At 48.9% G+C, this 26393-nt stretch overlaps 1 protein-coding gene across 1 annotated transcript in view; it reads right to left on the bottom strand.

Moving 5' to 3' along the window:
- Stard9 (StAR related lipid transfer domain containing 9) overlaps positions 1–26393 on the bottom strand; it is a 99905-nt gene that overhangs the window by 11267 nt on the left and 62245 nt on the right. Inside the window, 11 exon segments of the mRNA XM_028878669.2 lie at positions 334–531; positions 717–7464; positions 7467–8114; positions 8117–10824; positions 12036–12510; positions 12965–13155; positions 17799–17902; positions 17986–18071; positions 18587–18724; positions 19037–19088; positions 23842–24021. Coding sequence (XP_028734502.1) covers positions 334–531; positions 717–7464; positions 7467–8114; positions 8117–10824; positions 12036–12510; positions 12965–13155; positions 17799–17902; positions 17986–18071; positions 18587–18724; positions 19037–19088; positions 23842–24021 — 11528 coding nt within the window.

Below are 26393 nucleotides of genomic sequence, written 5' to 3'. Positions count from 1 at the left end.
GTACGGTCCTGCCCACCCCAGCAGGTTCAGCATGCCCTCCTGCTGTCCACAAAGTCATCGTTCTACTTCCTTATGAGGCTTCTAGAAAGGGAGGAACACGCCATTCTAAGACCCGGGCACCCAGACTTGCACAGTATACGAGTCCCTCTGTCTAATGCTTTCCCACGACTTGTCTCTGCCCATCTCCTTCTTCACCCCTAGATCCCCTCCCTTCCTATACATCCTATTTCCATTTGCCCCAGACTCCTACATCTACCTCAGTTTATCCAGAAGCATGGAAAAGCCTCTGGGATGTTCAAATTCCAGTCCCTGCTCCCACAGATTCCCCCTTACCTAGTGGTCTCCACGATATCCTTCCTCAGCTGCTGCAGGTATTCTCGGCGTCTGCTGGGCAGGTCAAGTTCCCAGATGGGAAGATCCTTGCTGGGCAGGAAGCCGAACTGTTTTTGGGGACTGAGGCTTCTTGTGCGACGAAAGTGATGAAGGCGCTCAGCCCTCTCTCTCCTGAGGATCTCTATCGTCTTTTTCTGCCTGAGACAAAACGTGATTGGTCCACTGAAGTCAGTCCTACATGGCCCTCACCCTCAAGTTCTCTGACCCTGTGGAAGATCCCTGAGGGGAGCAAGGGCAGAGCTAATAGCTCACTGCTAAGTTTCCTCGGGTGGGTCCTGCTTTACCTTGCCTACCCTTCCTTCCCCTCCAGGCCCAGGGCCTACCTGGTGGAGCGCTCCTCCCAAGAGGACAGAGCAGGTTCTTGAGGAGCAAGCGCCTCGCCTGTTCCGCTCTGCAGCACCTTCAGCAGGGCATCTGTCTCCCCGAAGCCACGGTGGAGTTTTGCTTCTGTGAGTTCCACACTGAGTGAGGGGTTCTGGATCCCAACTTGCAAAGGGATGTGCTTCAACCGGGGCCACACAGGATTCTGGCTGTTGTCATCAGAAGACTGCAGGGGCCTTTGGGTTTGGTCTACAGAACTGGAATCACACCCAGTGCCTCCATTCTCACTGACACGCAGCTCTCCACAAGATCCATCCCGAACTCCATACCAGTTATCAAATTTGTTATGAACTGGGAGGTCCCTCAGGCTGTGCTGCTGGGGGTCAGGGGCCACACACACATGGGAATCAGGGCAGAGCAGCTCCCCAGGTTGGCAGGCCTGAGGCGGCTCTACAGCAGGACTTGGAAGCCCTGTAGTATCGGAGACAGGACAAGGGCTAAGGGGCTGAAGACCTCTCCATGAAGAAGATAGATCCAGACCGGGCTGTGGCTCCACTATAAACACTAAGCTCTCTTCCTCACTTGCTGCCCTGCCCGGCCACTGACCTGGCCTCCTACTGCTCCGTGGACCGTGCCCTATGGAAGCCACCTTCTCAGGCACAAAGCTGTCCGCTAGCTTCAGGCTCTTGTGCCTTGGTAGAGGAGATGGCAGTCTGCTTTGGTCTCCAGTGGTGCCCCTGGGCTGAAGCTGCAGAGGGGCCTGCCCTAAGAAACTAACTTGGAGACTAGAGCTCTGCTGTGGGCTGCATGGGGAGCTGGAATCAAATGATCTCTCAGAACTCTTTTCTAAGGGGCTCTTGCCTTCTCTATCCAGAGACTCAGCTCTCTGAGTGACAGCGGACTCATTAATGGCTTGAGAATTATCCATTAGAGGTCTTGGGTTACCAACAGCAAGGTCAGAACTGATGTCAATCTCCTGGAAGTCTTTAAGAGGATGAGCTGAGGGAACTGATACAGTCAAACAGGCTAAGGGGTTGTTCAACTCCTGGGTGCTGGCAGTAAATGTAAGGATTGGAGAGGAAGCCCTGTCCACCAGCAGGGCACTCGAGGAGCCCAGCTTCTTCTGGGTGAACTCTGAAGCTCCAAGGAAGAGCCCTGAGTGGCGGGAAATGCTGGAACTGTTGACCACCATGGAAGATTCCTCTGGCTGCAGACTGGGAGGTGGGGAGCCTTCAGTAGAAGCTGGGGGGCTCACAAAAGTAAGGTTCTGCCCAAGATGGGCTTTTTGAAACCTCAAGTGTGGTGAGGGCACAGGAAGCCTCTGCAGCTTATAGTGGGTACTTCCTTCATGGTGATATGGGGGTTCCGTTTCCTCTGCCCCTTTCTTCTGAAATACCCCTGGGACATATCCCTTTTCTTGAACCACGGTAGAGACACCTGAGTCCATCACTTCAAGGATCACACTGACTTCCTGAGGCTTGACCTCTGGGGCCTGGAAGGGCAGGGGATGTAAGGCCAGGTCCGTCTGAATGCCCTCATCCAAAGTGGTCTGAGTAGACCTGTCCATCATGAGGGCCTGTGGGGCCTCATCTAGGGAGTCACTCCTGATGTTCTGCTCCTTTAGGACCACACTTGGCTGTGAGAGACTCCCAAGCAGCTCGGAAGTGCTGTGCAGAAGCTGTGAGAGGTGGAGAGAAAGATTGTGCATGCTGGTCCAGGAGGCCAGATCGGAGTCTGACACTGACCTAGCATCGGGCTGAGTAGAGATATCGGAGCAGCTCCAGTACAGCCTGCTGCCCAGGGTCTGGGTTCCCTGCTCAGAGGCACTCATCCGGGCCTGCCTCACAGCACGGCCTGTCTCGGACGGGCACAGCACTACAGTCTCATCTACCGGAGCTGTGGCACTCTCTCCAGCCAGAGGCAGCTCACTCTGCAGACAGCCTATTTCCTCAGAAGAGTCCTTGAGTGGGGGTCTCTTGTCAGGATCCCAAGTTGGGGCAACTCCTTCAGATCCAGTCAAGTCATGGGGCTTCTCCACAGCCAGTGAGGAACTCCTTATTTCCCAGCCTTCCTTTGAACTTTGGTCATTCTCAGTACTGTTGTGGATGTTTGGCAGATCCTGATTTGGGGCACAAGTCCTGAGATGGGAGTGGAATGGGGGTTTCTTGTCATCCAGGGCATTATCCATGCTGGAGCACTGAGCCGTATTTGATGGTATTAGGCACTGGGGTTTCTGGCTACAAGAGACATCATCTGCACTTCCAAACACATACTGCTTCCAGCCGATCTGCACAGGGCCCTGCGGACGCCGGGGCAGGACACAGGGCTTTCTGTCACTAGAACCAAAGCACAGCACCTCTTCCTCGTCCGCACGAGAGCGCCGGTTCTCTGGCATGCCCTGGACACTCAGTTTGTCTGTCTTCCCTTGCTGGGCCCGTTCCAGAGTACCAGGCATCCAGTTAGTCATAAAATCAGGGGTTGGCATACATGGCACGGTAGAAGATGTTGGATAAGGAGGAATGACAGGTTTCAGGGGCTTGTGGTCAGTGGGGTTACTGTTCAAATCACACGAAGCTCTCTGATTGCAATCCCGAGTCTCTGGAGACGCTGGCATTGGCTTTTCTGAGGACTGGCCCCTGAGATGTGGGCTCCACAAACTCTTTGGCCCCTGTGCATCTTCATCTGTTGGAGGAGATGCCACACTTAAATTTAATTCTTGAAAAGATCGAGATGAACTGACCACAGAGAACTGAGGTCTAGGGGAGTACCCGGCATGCTTAGGGCCGGAGAAGACTGCAATCCCAGGAACTGAGTGCCCGTGGCAGACAGCAGGCTGCTCCCTTCCAGAGCTGAGTTGGTCTGGAGTCTGAGCAGCAGGCTGTGATGTTTCAGTTTGCCCCAAGGGCAGAGAAGCTGGGTCTTCGAGGTCTGAAAAGACAGTCTGGGCCAGCAGAGACTTGGTCACAGCCATCCCTCCCCTTCCACCATCTCTAGGATGAGAGCCATCAAAGCCGCCCTCATTTAAAGATGCTCGATTTCTGACCTGGGCATGGACTTTGCCACCTCCTGAAGTCTGGTCTCTCTGTTGCTCTTCTTCCTCCCACAAAGTCTCAATCTGAGGGTAGCGGGTGTGTTTTAACCTGTCTATAAAATTGGCTTGGGGACCCAAGCAACTGTGACTCCTGACCTCAGTGGAAGATTGTGTCTTTTCTGAACAGCGTCCGGTGGTGTTTTCTAAATGTCCATACTGAGCTGCTATGACCAGCATGCTGTCAACAGATCCTTCATTTAAATTTAGGGTATGTGGTCCCTGAGTCACCACAGGAGGTTCTGGCTTGGTTTTAGATGCCTGTGCATCCTCCCCTCCAGAGTTATCCTTTAAAGTCCTCAGTGGCTCAGAATGTGCGCCTGCAGGGCTGGTTGGATAAGCATCCTCAGGGGTAGTGCTGGCCTTCTTCCCTGAAGTCTTTTTCTCAGAACCTTCAGCTGACTGTCTACCAGCAACTATATGGAGGTTTGCCTTCACTTCTGAGGTGGACAGGGAATAGCAGCTTTGAGCTGGAGAGGAGACAGCAGCCGCCGTGGATGGGTTGGGAATGCTACTGTCTACAGGCCCCAGTTCCACATGAACATGTTTGTGCTCGAGGCCATGTGCCAAAGACGCCTGGGAGTCTTTGGAAAAGCTCTCTGCTGTTCCTCCCACTTCACAGGCCCTCGATGGCACTATGAGAGGTGAGTGGACAGGATGTACAGCAGCCTGAGACGCTCCCTTCCTAAGGACGCCATCTCTGTAACATGGCAGGGCGGAGGAAAGGGGGCAGCAGGCACGGACAGCAGGAGCTTGAGAACCACTTAGTTGAGGCCAAGGAATAGTTCTGTTCTCTTCCTCCTCATAAGATGAGCCAAGTGGCCTGCTGTCTCCAGCGCTCCCCTCGAAGACAAGGCGCTCTTTGGGGCACAGACCTGGAATCTCTTCTCTGGCTCCACTGAGATGCAGGCTAGGTCTTTGATCTAGCAGGGGAGCTGACCTTGGATTACTGCTGTCAGCCTTACAGGCTTCTGCCAGGCCAGAGTCAACATTTTTCCACTTGACAGCATGCCACATGTGAGCTTCTGCTTCAACTTTTCTAGGAGCTCCTGGTTGGACAACACGTGGACTTGCCTTCATTTCTTCTAAGGCAGTAGAAGCATCCGAGCACTGAACATGGTCTTGCTTAGGCCCTGAAAGGCCTGCAGAATTATCAACATTACAGATCACAGACTGACATTCAGAATGGACTGCTTTTCCTTCCTGTGTGGCCACTAAGATTTTACCTGAGCCTCCTCCACATGTACTATCTAGACTTCTAGGTTCCTTATCCTCTGGGATGCTGTCCTGATGACCAAAGGATATACTCTCTGCCATTTTCCACGCAGCTAACTGACTTTGCTCATGCAGAATCCTGCCAGGATCATCACAAGAAGTTTGAGAAGATAAGACAGGTACTTTTTCTGATCCTACCCTCCCATCCTGCTCTATAGCTGGTGTAGAAAGAAGCCCATCTGAGGCCAAAGGATCAACAGAGGACAATGTTCTGGATGTTTCTTTCTTTTTCTCCATGACTTCAGAAGAATCAGACCATCCACTTGCTCCCCCAAACTGTGTTGGTTCTCCGGTACAATGTCTTTTTTCTAGACCTGGGACAATGTGAGAGGAAGGCAGCAAATGATGCCATGGTCCTCTGTCAGTTTCAGGATGGGGCAGATGCCGAAAGCCCCCTGCACCGGGAGGCATGGCTTGTGCTTTCCTCTCAGCAGACACAGCAGGTGGAGGGGCCAGATGCGGTCCCTGGGCTTCATCTTCATTCCTGGTGCTGTCCCAACCTAACTGAACCGTTTGCTCCCGAGGCCTACTGGCCGCCTTTGGAAAACACTCTTCTTGTGAAGTCTCATAAGGAAGGACTGTCCCCTCAGCCACAAAGTCATTAAGCTGCCTCCTCTGTGCTTTGGCCTGTCTGATCTCTGCCAAGATAGCCAGGCATATGGATGCATGGATAGAGGAGTCGGGTAGTAGCACAGGCTCTGGATCAGGCGCCCTCAGGAGAGACAAAGATGTTAGGCAAGCACTGCTAGCAGGCTGTGGGTCTTTGGACTTCTTCTCTGCCTTCTGCCTTTCCTCCTCACCCTGGTCGCTATCATCTTGTAAGAGGAAACTGACCCTCTTTTCAGCCTGCCTTGAGACCCTGTTCAAGGAACTGGTTTTTATTTCTTTTTGTACAGTTGCCTCAGATTCAGCACCCCAGCCTTCCTGGGGAGTCAAGCCTGTTGAAGTGACTAGCCCTCTCTGGTCTTCTTGGGGGCTGGGGCTTACTGTTATCCAGTCCTCTGTCTCTAGTGTAATGCTCTCTGGGGTAGCAGACTGATCACTAGCTCTCATGACCATGGGTGTCACAGGCCCACACCAGGTCGTGTGTGCAGCGGAAGCATCTCCTGTAACACTTCCCTGTGGGCTACCGCTTCTGGCCTCTCCACTGTAATCCTGATGGCCTACTCCAGTTGCCAAGGAACTTCTATTAATTTTCAACATTGTAGGCTCTAACATGTACTCAAATGAAGAGATGCCTCTGGTATCAGAGGCATGCAAACAGCTTTTTAGTAAGCTTGGAGAATGTAAGGGCTGAGTACCACTCAGTTCTCTGTAAGGAAGAGCTGCAGAGAAGTCCGTCTGGTTATGGAATGGGGAGACAGTCTCCTGGCTGAAAAATGTCCCCTTACAGTGCTGACTTGGAGCAGGGGGGTTCTGGGTCAACGAGACCATATTCTCTTCTTGCCGGTTCTCTCCCTGTTCCATGGCCAGTTCTTTAACTCTTCTGTGAGCTTTTGTATCCTCCAACTCTAAATCCCTTAGGAGATCAATGATTTGGCTTTCCTGAAAACTTTCCATAGTCTCTGGTTCCTTGAGATTTTCCAAGGCCCAAGCCTGGTCTTGGAAGTCTGCTGATACATTTAGAAGCTCATCATCCTTTTCAGGAGAGCTCACCACACTGGGCTGCAATGGTGGAGTTCTAGCGAGCACTTGCATTCTCCTTGAGTGAAGGGAAATGTTGCTAGACTCTCTGCCAACTATCTCCTTCCCCGAAGAATCACACGGACCCCTGGCAAGTCCGTCTACTCCAGGTGATGGGTGTGAGTGTTCCCTCTCAGACGGCCTCTCTTGGGCATGTCCCTTTGATCTGAAGGGGCTTCCTATGATTTTCTGGACCTGGGGGTTATTACTGATAGCATTGTTATACTCCATTTCCCTAGCTTCACTGTTTCCAAAGAGACCATCCTCTACCTGTATTGGAAAAGATGGCTGATCCTCAAAGAATAAGTGTTTTCCAGAACTTCCTGGCATCAGGACATGGTCAGCCCTCTCCTGATCCCGTAGCGCCTGGAGCATAAAATCTGTACTTGGAGTCTGGGAAGCATGAAGCTGCTTGTTGTTCTTGGATTCGATTTCTAAGATGCCGGTTTCCAGCTGCATCACACTCCTGATCAGTTTAGCCATCTCATCGGCATTATTCACTCTTTTATTCTGTTTCTCTCCCAAAAGTTCTTCTTTGGACTTTTTTTCTTGTGACTGCCCATGGGCCTTGCATTCAGTAGGCTTTCTTTCCTGAGAGCACATAACTAGATGGCATCTTTCACAGGTATACTGGGTTCCTGGAAGACGAAACTCTTCTGGGCTGTCTTTGGAAATCATTTCCCTGAGAAGCACAGTTTTATTCTCCCCTCCCACCTATGAGTTGGACTCCCGCCTCCTGCCATGATCACGGGGCTGCATACTGGACAGTGGAGCGATCTGGACTTCAAAGAAACAGCAATTTCCTCTGGTATGACCTTCTCCAGATCTAAATTGGTGATTTTACCAATGAACTTGGACCTGGCTCCCGAAGAAGACTGGCTGTGCACACCACAGGCCTGTATCTGCGGTGGGAGTGGGTTCTGCTCCTCCTCACTTGCCTTGGTATCACAAATGAAGAGCAAAGTATCTGACTCCGAGCCGTCAAAGGCAACGCTGCGGTGGTGCCATGCAGAGGCCCCTTCTCCTTCCTTGTGGACCGAGAGGCTGTACTTTTTATTTAAAACTCCAAGTTGACTTCCACATTCACAAACTCTGAGGCTGGTAGAAGGGAGATGTCTGTTCTGAGTAACAAAACAGTAAGCAGAATCATGGTTTCCTTCCTCTCTCATATTTCTAGGACATTTCTCCAGTTCTTCAGTAACATCTCCTGTGTTCAGATCAGTTGGCCTCTTTGCTGTTGCCTGCTGAGATGAGTCAATCTTAGAATTCTGGCTTTGGGACAACTTGGGTAAAGTATTCTTCCAGTGAGCTTTCTGGAGGACTTGATAGCTGTGACCAAAGCCCCAGGCTTCCCTGGGGGTGGGGATGGCACCCAGGCTTCCCTGCAGGCTGGAATCTCTAAGGCAGTCTCTGTCAGGGCATCCCTGCTTTTGGTTACATAGAATGTCTCCAAGGGGGGTGGTTGCAGAGAAGATGAGAAAGGACTCCAGGGCTCAGAGTGCGGGAACAGCTCTGGACCTGGAGGGAAAGGGCCAGAAGCATCTGTACGTGTTCCATCTGCTTCCTGGGCATGCTGCTGAGAATCTGCCTTCTCTTCCAGCAGGGGGTGCTGGTGGCTGTTGTGACTTAATAGTCTTGGCTGCACAGCAGTGTTTTTCCTAAGAGGGCCAATGATTTGCTTCCGTGGCCAATGGTTCGCTTTGGTGGCTAAGGTATCATGACTGTGATAAGCCTTCTGGAAGAAATACTGCCCAGAGGAAGTTATCAGCCCAGGGTTCCTACTACCCTGAAGGCACCCTTCCAAGCCGGCCTGATTGACCTCCCATGCTTCTGCCATAGAATTTGGCATCTTGTTTCCTGCTGTACAGGTCTGTGCCTTTATAGATCCCGAGGCCAGGGATTCTAGGTCTGCTGAGTACGTCCCATTGTAACTCACCTTCTCAATGGCACTCAAGAGGTCAGAAGCACTTTCTAAGGTGGCACTCAAGCTGTCATGGTCTTTCTCTGCTCTTAGGTGCCTGATTGTTGATGGGTGGACTGTAAAGTAGCTGAAATCTAAATCTGCAGATACCCCAGGGCCAAGAGGCAGCTGAGCTTCTACTTTATCAGAAGCCTCAGCCAGGGAGCTAGAGTCTTCCTCCAGGAAGGAGAAAGCTGGCCTGGGCTCTCCCACAGCTTCCAAGACAGAACGAGAGAGTCCGAGGAGGTACTTCCGCTGAAGGGCAACCCAGTTCTTCTCATGAACACTGTCTACACGAGTCAGCGAGGTGGCAGAGGGAGCCAGCACACTTGACAAGTCAGAATTGTGCGACTCTTCAGAGATGCCCTGGTAGGTCATGTCAGGGATGTCTTTGCCCCGAAACACACCATCAACTCCTGGCTGAAGGAGCCTTTGACTTCCACAAACTGAGGGCTTGGATGTATCAGAAGCAAAGGCTGTGTGCAAATCTGAATGGCAGGGTGGTTCAGCACTGTCTTGGGGCAGTTCGCAGCTGTGTGGCAGGACTGCGCCTGGTGGCTTTACTTCTTCGACATTTAGCCCGTGTCTGGGCATCTCATCATGGGGCTGACTTTCATGTACATCAGGACTTGGACATAAAGAATGTACAGTCATTGAGGGGCTGCTGGGATTGACCTTAGAGTCACAAGAAAACCATGAATCCACAGATACCAGGGGGCTCTCTCTTGCAAGCTGCATGCCTTGGAGAGAGTTGGCTTGTTCGCAATAGCTTGCCTCCATTTCTAACTCAGACTGTTCACAGTGGGGCTGGAACTGAGGATCAAGGTAAAATGAATTGCTCTTTGGCAGGAAGGCATTCTGCCTGACTCCTGTTCTATGGTTGATAGGGCTAGACCTGCATATTGCCTCCTGGTCTACTGAAGGTAGAACGGCCTTCTGCAGGTGCCAAAACGTCTCTGTAGGCATCTCATCAGCAGAACCAAGGAAAGGCTCCTTTTGCCTATCCTCTCCCAGTTCTTCAGCATCAATCAGGCTGTCCAAGGAAAAGTTCCTACGTGCTGGAGTGCATAAGCTACTGTCTGAGGGCTTGGGGAGATGTCTCACAGGGACTGAAATTCTGGTCCTTGAATGTCCATGGTTCATGGTGGAATAGTCATCCCCTGAGTTTTCTGGGGGGCTTTGGTACCCTTTCTCAGCGAGTGAATCCTCGGATAGTTGACTATTGTCACTTTCAGAGTTCTCCGGATCTGGAAGATCCCATTTTCCCTGAAGGTCCTCTGGCTTCAGCAGCTCCTTTGGGACTTTGGCACAGGCATGAGAGAGAGAATCCACTGAGTAACTGCTATCGGTGTCAGATAAGTCCTTGTCCTTTCCTCTTACAAGATCCATTAGAGGTCTGGAATCTGTGAATGAGGCCAGCGTGTCTGGACCCCCTGTACTATGCTGTCTTTTTAAAGGACCGCCATGAGGCAAATGAGATAACTTTCTGGCAATGTCTCTGGCCCTAGCTGCCAGCACCCTCTGATGTTTTTTTGATGCCCTGCTTAGAGGAGGCGGTTTGGATTCTGCCTGAAAAGCCTTGGCTTCTTTCCCATGCCCAGCTGCTTGCTTGGATCCACTGAGATAGATAGAGTGGGAAGTGGTTTCCTTCGGAGCCTTGGGGGTCCCACGGCTCCCTTCTCTTGGCCCCCCAGGCTGTGTGTTGCTGGAGGCTGCTAGTCCCTTAGTCCTTCCGGTCTGTGCAGCAGGGGTGTGGGGCCTTGGACCATCCCTTGGCCTTAGCTTCTTAATCACTGAGCCCTGGGAGGACATCTGAGAGGGCTGCTTACCCAATGACTTAGTTTCCTGGCTAGTGACAGACTCGTGTCTCACAGTGAGACAGGTGCCTTGGGTAGAGACTCCCCTCCTGGCTGAGGCTCCCTTTGCTGGATAGAACTTCCTCCAGCCTGATGGATGGAGGCCATTCCTGCCCAGGCACCTTGTCCTTGGAGGGGAAGCAGTAGCCTGGGGAATGGAATCTGCTGATAGGGTTTTCTCTGGTATTTGGTGAGTTGCGTCGGGCACAGGTGGTGACATGGTGGCAGGATCCCAGGTCAGGAAAGCACTGTGAAGATAAGGAGAGCCATCTCAGAAAAGTAATGTCCCCTATGTCCTATCAATAGAAGGAATATGGCATTCCATTTAGTTGGCTTTGAAAGAGGGTGGAAAGCAAGACAATGTCACTCACTGTGCCCTGCAGGCCTCATCTCAACACATACAAAAGCTGACTTGACAACAGAGCCCTGGCTTTCAGAAGTCTCAGATGCATACTGTTACTCAACCCCCGCCCTCAACTGCTTTAGCTTAGGAAAAAGTTTAAGCAACTGACTATGTGTGGAAAGCAGAAACAATTTTAATACTATAACAACTCAAGCAGATGAATCGATGAAGTGGTACCATCTATAGATGTGATGCATTTTGCACACTTAATATCAAGAAATAGGAAAGAATGACTCCAGGAACTTCAAAGACTGGAGAGTGGCAGAAGGATATAAATTAGATCTTGATTTGAAAACCCAAGGCGCACTTGATACAACTTGGGAAACCCAAGGGTGACCAGTTTTAGATTCACAGATATGATTCAGTAGGTATGACAATAGATTTTCAGAGGTACATATTTGAAGAAATGGTGTTAAAATGACATGCTGTTGCTTTAAATCCTTTGGAAGATAGAATGGTAGGACTAGAAGTGAATTGGTATGTCTTTATAATTGCTGAAACTAGGTGCTGCGTAAGTCTCTCAACTTCTTGCATGTTTAAAGTTTTTCCATAATAGAAAGTTGCGTTTTTCTGCACAGTTATTTAAAGAACAGAGAGGTGAGCAAGTGTAACAGCAAAAGACATTGTGTGATTCTTCTGAGCAAGGTCGAGGATACACAGAACAGGACATGGGCCTCCACTCCAAGTATCAGGGAGATAACATGCTCCCACCCTGGGACAACAGAAAGGGCATGAGGAGTAGAGGAGGCAGATCCAAACTGAACCTGGGAGTCGTGTGTCAGGTCAGGGAAGAGGCAGCCTGTGGGATCAGGAGGCCTGTGGAGCAGGACATAAAGGAGACTGCATCTGGACAGTCCAGGTCTAAATACTCACGAAATGAGCCAGGAGCCAGAGCGGCTCAGCAAGAATATGAAGCAGCCTGATTGTGTAAAGATGTGTAGACAGAGAAAAAACACCTCTCCACTTCAAAGATGAAGAAGAAGCCCTGGGAGTAAAGAACACTTCCTGGGCAGCTGGGTACCGCCAGCCACTGCTCCTGGTGCACATCACTGGTACCTGCGTAGCTGGGACAGGCGTTGGCTGCAGAGCCTTTGGAGGCTCAGAGAGCTGCAAGTTGTCCATCTGCTTCTAGGCTCAGAACCTGGGCCTGAGGTGTTAGAGCTGGAGACCCACCTTGGGGCCTTTGAGGCACCATCATCCTGGAGCCCGAAGAGTGCCCTGAGCTGCTCCAGTCTCCTCTGGCTCTCCAGCAGCCTCTGCTTCTTAATAATTCTCTCCAGCTGGAATGAGATCTTTTTCTGCCTGGTGTTCCACACTGTAGCCCGAGGAGTGCGTCTCTGCAAGCGCCGCGGCTGCACCACCCTCTTCTGGCTTTGGACCAGTGGGGATGGTGGGGTCTGAGGAACTGTTGGGAGCCAAGCATCAGGTGCCACAAAGGCCTCAAGTTCTTTCTCTTCTCCACGGCCGTCTTCTTGCTGTGTCTCCTGTAAGCGGGCTAGCCAGGTCTCTTCTCTGAGAAGCCACCGCTGGTCTGAGAACCAAAAATACCCAGAGAGAAGGTCAGCAATTTCTGTCTATGGCTGCCTGGACTCAGCTATCTCCAGCCATGGCCAGAGTGGTGAGGAGTGAAAAGGGTAGAACAGAGTGACGTGGCAAGTGAGCACCCAAGGGCCTCCTACTGCAGGGAGGGAGAGGGAGACGCGTAGGCCTCAACAGAACAGTGGACAAGTGGGGCGGGTGGAGACGCCCAGACAAGTGGGCCACCGCAGGGTGTCAGCAGAAGGTGGATCATTCTGAGGGGCCATAGAGAAGTCCACTGGCTTATTTCCAGCCCCCTTGTGTGAGCTTCTGGTCTCTAAAAGAGAGAGAACACCCAGTACAAAAGGTTCCATCCTATCCCAGAGACAACAGAGGCCAGAACACAGAAGGTCGGCAGCGCGGAACTGAAGGTGGGCGATGCAGACACCTCAGAGAAAGGCACCTACTGGCTCTTATCTGCTGACTGCTCTGTGTCTGGCCCAATTCTGGCTCCTTCTGAACTCTACTCTGTCCTTCGATGGCTTGCTGCCTCAGACCCTCCACGTAGCACTGCTGTTGCTCGGTCTGGGCTCTGTGGGATATTTCGCCACTTCTTGATGTCTGCTGGTCCTTGTCACACTCCTCTTCTAGCACCTTCCTGTGACAAAAGGTCCAGGGTTACCCAAGCAAACCAAACTCAGGACAAATAGGTGGGAGATTTAAGTCCTCTGAGAGCACTCCTGAATTCAACAGGGCAGAAAGGGCTTCAGACAGCTAACAAGATGGAACAAATAGGTGTGTTGTCATAGGCAGCTCATGAAGTCATAGTACAGGAGCAGAGAACAGTCATCAGACTCCCATATTCTTAGAACTGTGGGCTTAGCAGAAACCTGAATTCACTTTCATAAGGAAATCAGGAGAGTAAAACAGGTGGTTTTGGTTGACTTTTTTGTTCAATTTTGTTTTTGAGACAGGGTCTATCTATGTAGCTCTGGCTGTCTGGGAACCCACTACATAGAACAGGCTGGCCTTGAACGCACAGACCTCCACCTGCCTCTCCCTCCTGAGTACGGGGATTAAAGTCAAGTGCCACCACCATCTGGCTCATAAAGAAATCATAAAACAAATGTTAAAGGTGTAGGGTAAAAGGCCCAGCCAGAGAAACATACTTTGGCCCTGAAACCAGAGCCAGTGAAAGACACACCCTGGCCCTGAAACTAGAGCCAAAAGGTTAAATAGGGCCAGTGAAAGAAACATACTTTAGCCCTGAAACCAGAGCCAAAGAAACATGCTCTGCCCCTGGCCAACTCAGCACAGAAACCAACCAATCCCTGTGTAGGAAAACCAACCAATCCCTGAGCAGGAAAATCAACCAATCCCTGAGCAGGAAAATCAACCAATCTCTGAGTGTGAAATCCAGCCCATCCAAGCTTGTCCAAGGTCAGGGAACTCCTACCCTGACAAATCTTCACCCTGAACAAACTCTGCCCCTAAGAGATCCTACAGAAGCCCTGAGCCTGTTCAGTTGGCTGCTTCCTTTTTCCACCCAGCAGAGGCGGCCACCCTCTTAGATTCCTCCCTCCCAATGAATCTCTCTTTTCTTTTTTTTTTTTTTTTTTTTGGTTTTTCGAGACAGGGTTTCTCTGTGTAGCTTTGCGCCTTTCCTGGGTCTCACTTGGTAGCCCAGGCTGGCCTCGAACTCACAGAGATCCGCCTGGCTCTGCCTCCCGAGTGCTGGGATTAAAGGCGTGCGCCACCACCGCCCGGCTCTCTTTTCTTTTTTTAAAAGTTTATTTATAGGCCGGGCAGTGGTGGCGCACGTCTTTAATCCCAGCACTCGGGAGGCAGAGGCAGGCGGATCTCTGTGAGTTCGAGGCCAGCCTGGGCTACCAAGTGAGTTCCAGGAAAGGCGCAAAGCTACACAGAGAAACCCTGTCTCAAAAAACCAAAAAAAAAAAAAAAAAAAGTTTATTTATTTATTGTATATACAGTATTCTGCCTGCATGTATGCATGCAAGCCAGAAGAGGGCACCAGATCTCATTACAGGTGGTTGTGAGCCACCATGTGGTTGCTGGGAATTGAATTCAGGAGCTCTGGAAGAGCAGCCAGTGCTCTTAACCTCTGAGCCATCTCTCCAGCTCTCAATAAATCTCTTGAATGAGGTTTGGGTGAGACCTTCTTTCCCTGGAATCTAGCAGAGCAGAGAAGTAACATCTTTGCTGAGGAAACCCTCCCCTGCCGAGCAGAGTTGTTACATTGGGAAAACCATTCCCTGGAGCAGGGCTGTAAGCGGCGCTTTTCGTGACTTTGTGGTACTCCTTGGCTCCCAACTGAGAGGATCCCTTTCCATGTGAGTTGCAATGCTTACAAAAGGTACAAAAAGCTGAGTGTGGTGGCACATGCCTTTAACTCTAATATTCTGGTGGCAGAGGCAGGAGGATTATGAGTTTGAGGTTAGCTTTCCTGTCTCAAAAATAAATAAGTAAAATAAAAGATAAAAAATAATGCTTAGCTAAATTAAGCAGCTCTGTCTAGACTGGGGAGATAGCTCAGTGGATAAAGCATTTGTCGTGAAGAGTAGCTACCTGGAATCCCAGCCCCTGGAAGGCAGAGGATCTCCAGGGCAAGTTGGCTAGTCTAGAATTGGCAAGCTCTGGAGTCAGTGAGGGACCCTGCCTCAATAAACAGAGTGGAGCCACTGAGAAACACTGATGTCAACTTTAGTCCTACATATACAAACATGTGTACATGCATGTATATACATACAGAAGAGCTCTGGCCTTTAAAAATGAAAGAATTAAGGGTTTCTACTAAAATTCCTCCAGGAAATACAGAAAAAAATTCAGAAACATTGAGAAGAAATACTGTTAACCCAAAACATTTTGTACATATATTTATCTATGTGGTGCTTGTATTACCACTTCAAACTTGAGCCACAGTAATGGCTGAATTATAAATATAAACCCATCAGTGAGGCCTTGATAAGCCCAGCTAAAACCCGTAGAACACCAGATCCAAGAGGCAGAGTGGGGATCCACATCTCCTGATTCCCCTGGGGTTACTCAGTTTCCTTCACTGGGTGTCCCCAGCTCTCAGATTTACAACTTGCATTTTCATGGGAGTGCTCTCATTCCTTCTATGGAAGGAAGCAGCCGCTGCCCGGCTCTGCTGGGGCTGCAAGGGAGACTGTCCAGGACGACACAGTGTATTCACCCAAGATGCCACACAGCCTCAACCGGAAAGGAGGCCTCTGCTGAGCACATTCTTTAAGTTCCCTGGGTAGGTGAAAAAGAAAATAACTACACTACATGCTTGGATCTGGTACCAAAATCAAGTTCTCATTACCGGGCAGCCAAGGACCTATATCTAACGATGGCTGCCTCTCACCTTAGGCAGCTCCAGCATCCCCTAGGTACTGCCTGGTCACCACCTACTTACCAGGCCTGCTCCACCCTCTACTCTCTCCGGCACTCTACCTCTGCTACCTCAGGGCCTCAAAGTCTGTAGCAGTGAGAGCTTCTTCTGGCTTCTAGACATTTAAAGGTAAGCCCCCCAACCCCCAACTCCAAATGAGAAATTCAAAGAACACAGGCCACAGTTGGTCCAGATCACTACTACAAGAAGAATATGGCCAATGTTCTCTATCTTAGAAAAGGCTCTGGCCTTCTGAAATGCTCCTCCAGAGAAAGACAAGGGACAGCAGCCTAGGACAAGGGCAGCCCTGAAGCCAAGCTCAGGCAGAGCAGAAGGAAATCCAGACCGGGTTGTGCATTTTCCCTGTCAGTTCCACTCCCCGGCCCCTCTGCCCAGTCACCGGCTTGAGCACCATACCACCTGGCCAAGGGCTGGCACCCGAGGTGGACTGCAGTCGATGGATAGGCCCAGCCAGCCTATAGGTCCTCACTGGTACTGAATGGTAGGGCAGTCCAGAGGAGAGGCCTTGACTCTGAAGCCCTTCACTGTCCTCCGGATAAGAGAGTACCTTCTTAGTGTTGATGAAGCTGAGGATCTAAAGATATTTAAAAGGTAGGAGGAGACCACCGAGTACTCTGGGGAGGACAAGGAAGAAAGGAAAGCAGCTCTCCCTAGGGCCCCACACTGGGGCCACAGGCATGTGGGTACTGTGCCCATTCAAGTCCTTTAGTACTTATCACAGGCTCCCTGGGGAGGGACAGCAGCACTCTTACTTTCAAGGTAGGAAGCAGGCTCCGAGAGTAATGACTTGCCCGAGATCACACAGCCTTTATGTGGTAGGTCAGATGTGAATCTGTTTATCCTATGCCAATATACCTTTTCTCTATCCACAGCTCTTTAAGTGGCAGTGTTATTCCCAATATACTGCACTCTGAGAAAAACCAGGTCTTCCATCTGTCTTTCTAACAGAAACCTTACCCAAAACAAAGTCTCCTTCATAGCTTCCCTACAAAACAGAACGCCCTCTCTGAGAAAACAAGAATGTCAGCCTTAGTCCCGAATTCTTGGCCTGGATACCCGCATCAGCTTTTCCAAATTGCCCTTCACTGCCCAGAACCCTAGACCTTGTCCCTAGGACCCCACTCCCTCAAATTCAACCCATGAGCAGCTCTGTGAGGGTGCATTACTGCTCACCCCTCCCCTTGTCAGGGTCAGACCCGAGACTCTCTTCATCTGCCATCAAATGCTCCTGTTCAAGAAAGAGAGCCAAGGACCACAAGAACCTGCTGTGAAGCCTGCGTCGGAGGCACTTGGTGGTCTTGCTAGGGATTGTACAGGTACCGAGTCCCCTGCTGAACTTTCCTACAGGTAGACATGAAGGCACAGGTCAGTTTTGCTAAAAGGAACCCAAGAGCTTCCAGGGGCAAACCCAGCAGGTACCCAAGCCGAGAACAGGATTCTGTATAAAAAGGATAATGAAGGATAACAAAGTTTATCACAGAGCAGGTGAAGCAGGAGCGAGGGCAGAATCTCAAGATGTTTTTACTGTTCTCATAGGTCCTGTTCCCTCAGGTGCATAGCTCTGCATTGTTGGTTATGAGAGAAACCATAAAGAAGAGATTCATTTTTCAGAATCAGAGGAAGCTAACAGATATATATGGTATGAGCTCACACATCAGGATTTAAAGAGAACTGTGGGGAAGTGAGGTTTAGAAGCAGTACCAAAGATGTCTGCTAACACTTCCCAGTTAAGTCATGTCCGAGAAGAGAGATGAAACACCAAGCAGGGAGCAAATGAGGGCCATGGCTACCTCCCTGCCAGCTGCAAACTACGGACTGAGAAGCAAACCCAGGGGACTCCACTGGTACAAGGAGCAGATTCTCACCTTTCCTTCCAAAGCACAGGGCAGAGACCCAGTCTTGAGGCGGTGACATCTCCATCCAAGTCCAGCCATTCCAAAGAGCCACTGCTGCCGACGGCCTCTCCGACCTGGGATAAGGAAAAAGCAGTGAGCCCAACGGGGCGGGGCGGAAGCTTCCCAACAGCCACCCCGAAGTCGCAGCCACGCTTACCTTAGGCCTGTGGTGCCGCAGCAAGGCAGCCTCAGCTGGGTGGTTAAACCGGAACCTCTGTGCCTTCCCCAGTGTTAGGACAGCCCCTTTGACACAGATAAATGAGTTCAGTCCATGACTGTGCTCGGAGTACGTGCTGGGAGATAGACTAATGCCTACACCAAGTTGATAATTTTGCTAAGTTGATATGTATCAATTATACATCTCACAATTATACTCAAATAAACAGCAGGACAAGTTCCAGGGAATGCAGTCAGCGAAACTTCAGGAAGAGGCAGACTGAGTTCAGCTTCAGAGGATTGGATCTGAAGAGATTAGTACTAGAGGCATACTGACACCAAGTCTTTACGGCACATTACCAAGAACTTCAAAAACATAGGTTTCATCCAATCCTGCCCTATGCTCCCATTATCACAGATGAAGAAACTGAGGTTTAGATCAACAAGTACAAATTTCCAAGTCATTCTCTACTCTTGGGTCCTAAAGGGGAAGGATCATATTAGGAAATCTTCAGGTCTCTGGGTGTAGAGGCTGAGTAACACATGATTGAAGCTTGCGTTATTGAGCTCTTAGATATACACAGGGAGGTAGACAGTCCTACCTTGTGTCAGACGGCAGGAAGCAGTGACCTCTCGGCCATTCACTGTACAGCGTGCCCCTCGGGTAGGCCGCAGAATGACCACTCCACAAGTGCTAGTGATTCTGCAGTGGTCCCTCTCAATCCACTGGCCCTGAAGGACTAAGGGGGCGGGGAGGAGGTAACAGAGTGGGGAAACCATTCCAGAGAATGCCTCTTCCAGTTGACAAGATCCAACCCAACAGTTGGAATATTTCCCATCACAACAAGAAAGGAACACCCACCACCTGAAACCACCCAGAACTGAGAGTCTCCCCTGAATAAGCCTCCTTCCAACGTCCAGACCCAAAAGCTGGCAGCAGAAAGAGAAGCAGACCCTTAACACTTCAGAGACTCCTTTTCTCTCCAAGAGCATCAGCTTCCTTTAGTAAATCTTTCAGGCACAAATAGCTGCCTGTGTGTCAGACTACCTACCGATGTCCTGTTCCTGGTCTGAATCAATCCTTCCTATTTTTGTTGTCCCCTCCTGTGGGGAGGAAAGAAATAAGACATTTCAATAAGAAAGAAAGAGACATAGCCCTGCCACAAAGCACAGTCCACATTTGTGTGTAATCAGTGCCTTCCCATGCCACCTCAGCATTTTTAGAACCGTTTCCCAGCTCCAGTCTGGCTGGCCTGGCCTGCCGTCCACTCACTCTGCGGTCTAGGAGGACGGGGCAAACAGTGACACTGACAGTGACACACAGCACCGACTGTTTGCAAAGCCCGACAAGTGCTGACAAACTCTGAAGTCAGGGACTAGATAGAGCTGCAGGTCAGAAGTTCTCCAGTAAAAGGAAGGGGGCAGACACAGACTTCGTTCTCAAAGCAGCTAAGGTTAGTGTGGCCAGTGTTTGATCCAGGAGACTCTGAGACCTTTTATAAAGATTTAGGGACTGTTACCTTCTTGCTCTGCAGAGGAAGCATGACAGATGCCAAATTCTATGAAGGGTAAAGCACAAATAGGGGAAGGAACTGGAAGAGAGGAGAAGAGAGCAGAGGCAACAGGTGTTAACACAAGCAAACCTCTGAATTAGTAGAGACTATGTGGATTACGACAAATCCACTATAGACTATATACTCTATTAGGAGGCAAAGACACACTAACTTGAAGGCCTATCTTCACCATTTCTTAAGTAACATTTGCTATGTCCCAGGTATTATGCTGAACGTTTTGCAGACATCTTTTTGTTTGTTAGTTTTGGGGTTTTTGTTTTGTTTTGTTTTGTTTTTCTTCTGAAACAGGGTTTCTCTGTGTAGCCCTGGCTGTCCTGGAACTCACTCTGTAGACCAGGCTGGCCTCAAACTCACAGAGATCTGCCTACCTTTGCCTCCCAAGTGCTGGGATTAAAGGTGTGTGCCACCACCGTTCAGTGTTTGCTTGCTTTTTGAGCCAGTAACCACTATGTAGCCTGTGCTGGTCTTAAACTTTCACCTTCCTGCCTCAGCCTCCCAAGTGCTGGGATCACTGGCATTTACAACTGTGCTTGGCTTTGTCTAATACTCTGACAACCCCAAGGTATTACTGTATCCTTCTTACCACCCCCCTTTAGTTTTCCAAGACAGAGTTTCTCTGTGTAGCCCTGGCTGTCCTGGAACTCATTCTGTAGACCAGGCTGGCCTCAAACTCACAGAGTTTGCCTCTATCTCCTGAGTGCTGGGATTAAAGGTGTGTGTCACCACTGCCCAGCTTACTATATACTTACAGGCCAGAAATCTGAAGCTCATAGGGAATAAATTGTCTACACCACCCATTTGCTAAGTAGGAAAGCTGTGGCTACAATTCCGGTCTCTGAATCCCCAGCCCATGTTTTTTCAGCTTCACCATAACCCCTCCCCACGGGAGTGACTAAAATCATCACTAGGCCACACTTTCAGCAGCAAGAACAAGTTTCCCAAAACAGCATGTGAGAGGAATTCTGGGAGCAATGAAGCTCTGATTTGCCCTTTGCCCTCTACCTCCCCTCCCTGAATGCAAGTCAACGGTTGCCAACCTCTACCAACACTGCCAAGGGAGGAGTATGATGGCTGATCTTGATTAGCGACTTGACTACATCTGGAAACAATCAAAACCCGGGCAGGGTTTTAGGATCCAATCAAGGAAATCCTTCTTTGAGATGAGAAGACCCACCCTGTGGTGGTTTGGATGAGAATGGTCCTCACATTATTATGTTATGAACACTGGGTCCCCAGTTAGTGGAACTGTTAGGGAAGGATTAAGAAGTATGGCCTTGTCAGAGGAGGTATGTCACTGGGTTTTGAGGTTCAAAAGCACACCAGGCCCAATCTTTCTCTCTCTCAGCTCTGCAGCCTTTAGATCAGATGTGAGCTCTCAGCTCTATCCCAGTGCCCTGCCTGCCTGCCGCCATGCTCCCTGCCATGATGGCTGTGGGTTAACCCTTTGAAACTGTAAGGAAGCCCCCAATTAAATGCCTTCTTTTTATAAGTTGCCTTGGTGATGGTATCTCTTCAGAGCAATAGAATAGTAATGAAAACACACTCTAAATCTAGGCCACACCTTCTGGTGTCAGCACAAAGAAAGGGACATGGAAAAAAGCTCTTTGGTTTTTTTGCTAGATTGTCCTCACTCTTGCTGGCAAATTCATCTGCTCTGCTGGTAAGGCACTTCACTACTACAATCTACTTCTTCAGGATTCCAACGGAGACTAAGACCAGATGAGTCTTTGTGGACTGAACAACTACTGGATTCTTGGCTTTTCTGTTGGGAGAGTGTCACTGTTGGACTAGCTGGGCCACTACCTGTAAGCCACTCTAATAAATGCCCCCTCCACACACCCATTTTTATCAGTTCTATTTCTCTAAAGAACCCTGACTAGCCGGGTGGCGCACGCCTTTAATCCCAGCACTCGGGAGGCAGAGACAGGCGGATCTCTGTGAGTTCAAGGCCAGCCTGGTCTACAAAGCCAGTTCCAGGAAAGGAGCAAAGCTACACAGAGAAACCCTGTCTCGAAAAACCAAAAAAAAAAAAAAAAAAAAAAAAAAAAGAACCCTGACTAATACAAATAGGTTATAACTCTTCATTTTAGTTCAGGGACTTGATGTTGGAGTACATTCCTCCTAAAAGGATAAAGGCCACAGAATATCATGAAAAAGGTGACGATCTCTCAGATAGCAAGCACTTAGGCGCTGCTCTTCTGCCTCTTTCTACAGGCAGTTAGTGACACAGAGGTAATTAGAAGGTATTACAAGGTATCAACCATCTCTGCTCTATTCACTCTTCCTGACCCACCAAGGAGTTTGCCAAGGTGGCCCAAGAGAAAACTGTTTCTGGTGTATTACCAAAGGACCAGTTTCAGGTCTATGACCAAGTGAGCAACTACATAAAAATGCAAAGAATCTTGGGCCACTACTATTATATACTTATTTAAGCCACAATCAAAACAAACCATAAAAATAATATGGGGATGATGCTGGAGAGATGGCTCATCGATTAAGAGCACTGGCTGCTGTTTTTCCAGAGGACCTGGGTTCAATTCTCAGCACCCACGTGGTGGCTCACAACTGTCTGTTACTCCTGAACCAGGTGATCCAATGTCCCCACATTGGCCTCTGTGAGCACCAGGCACACACATGATACACAGACATACATGCAGGAAAAACATCCACAAAAGAAAAAACACAAAACAAGAACAAGATAGACTATGGGTCCACAAAGTGCAGAAATGACAGAGCTAGAAATTAACTAAAATGCCGCTTCACCGGTCCACTGATGCACCAAGGAGCAGGGAGACTCTGAATTCACTGACTAAATGAGAATTAACAGCCCTAGGTTCAGAGGGAGTCACCACTGCCTCCAGGCCTAAGGTTCTAATGTAACCATGGCTCTTAACCCTTTGCTGCCACCCCACGCTTTCCTACCTAACATCTTACTTCCTCTCCTCCAGATTCCATCAGTGATTCAGAAAAGTTCCACTCAAATGGTGATGTTTTAACAGATCTGGTCTCCCCTGATCCCTGATCTCTCCCTATAGTTCTGAATGATGGAAAGATCTAAATCGTTTCTGATACTTAGATATGTTAAGGTAAAAGTAGGCAAGCACTTCTGCCTGAAGCATTTCACTGAGACATTACAATGTATGCAAAATGCAAAGCATACCAGAAAAAATAGGTTATTTGAGCTTTCCACTTGAGATGCTCAAAGGGCTTGTCCCAAGAACACGGAGGAGCTTGGCTAACATCTCTTCTAAGGTCCCACAGACGAGGAGCCTGGTTTCTCCAGAGATGGCAGCAGCAGCACATAGCCTCTACTTTTATTTGTTCTTTTAAAATGTCTTCTGTAGACATTTATAAGAACAAAATCGGATCTTCAGTGAGCACAGGGAGGATGGCCATATGAAATGTGTTCTGCCATCTACATGCCTGTCTTCCAACAGGAAATCATTTCTGAAGGGGACAGGCAAGTTGTCAACTCTTCAAACTACTCATTTAGAAATGATGGCCAGGGCTCTTATTTGGAGAGTCTACACTTTTATTTGACTTTTTTCTAGATGAATGTTTATCATCATCCCTTACCATCAGTTTCTTAGCCCCTCCCCCATATGTTCAGCTTCCTCTATCTTTCTCCCTCTTGTTCTCTAGGAAGTTCTGTGATGGAGATGGGGGAGGGTGAAAGGGAGGCATTTATTTTTGTTGATACACAGGATGAATGAAAGAAAGAGTGGGAAGAAAGTTTTCTAGTCTCTTGAATTCACCCATGTTTTAGCAGCCTGTATTTGTAGTCTAGAAGTTCTGACAGGATCTTCTTCAGAAACAAACTGGCATCAAACTCCTGAGCTCCAAGGAGCCTCCTGCGTCACCTTCCTGAGCAGCGGGGACTGCAGGCATGCCGCCCTCTTCCCAGCTTTCTGATTGTATTTGTGAGGTTAGGATTGTGCTCTCCTGACTGCACTCCTGTGCTTCAGGAAGTCGGAAAAGCAATGTAAGAGGTTCCATCCTTACCTTAACAGGAAGAAACTAAGGCCCAGAAACAGAAGCGAGTTACAGAAAAGCATCAGTAACAGTTGAAAACAAATAATCATTTTGATTTCCAGCTTCCTACAGCCATTTACACAAAACCCAAACAAACTCCACCTTGTGCTGGATGATTCCTGAGCACAAAGACCAAGGCAGCTCTGAGACTTTGGCCTGGATCCCTAAGAACATGGCTTTGACCTCAGTTTTCCTTCCTTCACTTCTGGGGCCAGCACTCGGGAAGGGAGGAGATATATCAGCCTCCTCACCTTGAGGTGATAAAGCACAACACCTGTGCTGAGCACATCATCTTCCAAAGCCATCAGGTGTGGCAGGCTGGAGTCGATGACCACCCCAGGCCTCCTCCTGTGGATGTCCACACAGTAATGCTCCATGAGTGACTGCCAGTCATTCCACTTCTGAGTCCAGTCTCGAGTCAGCTGGTCTATCTGGAGGGGACAAGAGATGACAGACTCCCCGTGTGGGGACAGACTGACGTTCACGCTCAGAGCTGTCCCAGGACTTTACTGCCTCACGATCCCTGCTGCTACTATTCAGAACCTCAGAGAGGCCCCGCACCTTCTCATCTCTGAGTGCTTCATGGGTTTCAAGTTTCAATAAGCAAGTATTACTTTCATAAGCAGAAGCTCCTTCAATAAATGCTTAAATTTTTCTCCAATGAGCATACACTGTTCTTTTAACTAGAAAAAAAAAAACAAACGGATATGTCATGTTTGGATATGAAATGCCTCACAGGCTCCTGTGTCAAAAACTTGGTCCCAAGCTGGTGGCATTGTTTGGGGGAGGTGATGGAAACTTAGTAGGCGGGGCCTAATTGGAGGAAGTAGGACACAGGAAGTATGCCTTGGGAAGATGTACCATGTCCCTGGCTCCTTTCTGTCTCCCTTCTCATGTCTCAACTGCCATGAAGTAACTATCTTTGTTCCATTATGTTCCCTTCCCCGGAATGATCGGCCTTACCACAGGCCTGCCAATGGGCCAGCAACTAGGGATCATGGAAACCTACAATCTGTGAAAACTCAAAGCCTGTCTGTGATGGTGTGTACTTCCTCCACCTCCATTTTCAGTCATGTGTTCTGTTTGTGTGTGTGAGAGAGAGACCACATGCAGAGAGGTCACTGGGTAATGCTTTTTACATGGGTTCTGTGGACCTGAACTCTGGTCCACCTTTGTACAGCAAGCGTTCTTACTCACTGAGTAATCTCCTCAGCCCCAAAGTAACCTTTCCTCCTCTCTCAGGTAGCTCTAACTCACAGCAACAGAAACCTAACACAAAATGTTATTTCAATTAATTGATGCCGCTTAGCATCTACACTTAAAATTACCCTTTCTGCATCTTTTTTATTTTTGTTTTATTTTTTAAGACAGGGTTTCTCTTTGTAGCCCTGACTGTCCTGGAACTCACTCTGTAGACCAGGCTGGTCTCAAACTCACAGAGATCTGCCTACCTCTGCCTCCTGAGTGTTGGGATTAAAGGTGCATGCCACCACCCAGCCCTGCATCTTATTTTTATGTGCTCTGTTTTTTAGGGTTCCTCTTATGACCTAACATTTCTTCCCACACATGCAGCACCTTCAGTTACACCAAGTCTGCGCCTGGTTCAATGGTAAGCAAAGCACTGCGAGGAATCCTCCCAGACTCTATGGAACTTGTCTGAAGACACGTGAGAACAAAAGAGCAGCACCGGGCGGTGGCGGCGCATGCCTTTAATCCCAGCACTCGGGAGGCAGAGGCAGGCCTGTGAGTTCGAGGCCAGCCTGAGCTACCGAGTGAGTTCCATGAAAGGCTCAAAGCTACATAGGGAAACCCTGTCTCAAAAAACCAAAAAAATTAAAAATAAAAGAGCAGCAATCAATGACCAAATACCGAATGGTTATGAAATGCTAGGAACACAGGGTTTCTTTCTTTCTTGACATTTAAAAGTTTTGTTGAGCTTTTCTCCAAAAATTGTGTTGATGCATACAAATGCCTATTTATGAAGTACCATGCGTGTGCATGTGTGCATGTGCATGTGTGAGTGTGTGCGTGTTTTCTCATTTCATGCAGAATCAGTTAACATCTGTCGGTGGTGAGAACAAGTCCTTTCCTCTAATTTATGATGTTTCCAAGCTCATAAATGGGTTACTTGCTTCTTTTCCTTTTCACATAATACAAATGTTTCTGCCTATATTCTATCTCATTTACCTTTCCTGTCCCTCTCCCACACTTGTGGGTCCCCTCAGAGTTTTAAAAGTAAATACATCAAAGCTTAGAGGCCTTAGGTTAAGGACTGAGGGACATGAGGGAACTGTGTTAAATTCAAGGTCTTTGTTCCTTTTTGGTAGGAACTGCAATGTATGCAGAAGACTTATCCTGGGAATAAAACCGAGAACACTTGGAAAAATAACTGAATTTAGGAAAGTAATTTTCTCATAAAGGAAATACTTAGGAAAGTATGCAAAATTTAGATATAAATATTTAAAATACTCTAGCAAAATTATTTAAATATTATTGAGTTGTGTTTTTAAGACCAATGAAACTATAAGGGGCTGGTTTGGACTGGGCTTCTGGCATTGGCATGTGGCCAGTTACATGGGCTGGCACACTCTCAAGAAGCCTCTGATGAGCATAACTCCCTCCACACCCCAGTTCTGGGCAGCCCCCACCCTTCACATCCACACTTTCTAGGTCATATAGCAGCAGAGACATATTCAAGTCCAGCTTGGCTGGCCTAGGGAATGTGAAAGGGCTAATGAGCTTGGAATCATTTTTACCCTTTACTTCATCTCTTATTATAAATATAACAGAGATATTATTTTGC

The sequence above is a fragment of the Peromyscus leucopus genome, chromosome 4, assembly GCF_004664715.2.
Source record: "Peromyscus leucopus breed LL Stock chromosome 4, UCI_PerLeu_2.1, whole genome shotgun sequence".
In the NCBI taxonomy this organism is placed as follows: domain Eukaryota; kingdom Metazoa; phylum Chordata; class Mammalia; order Rodentia; family Cricetidae; genus Peromyscus; species Peromyscus leucopus.
The sequence above is the reverse complement of the archived record's forward strand: the minus strand, read 5'-3'. Positions and strand labels throughout refer to the sequence as shown.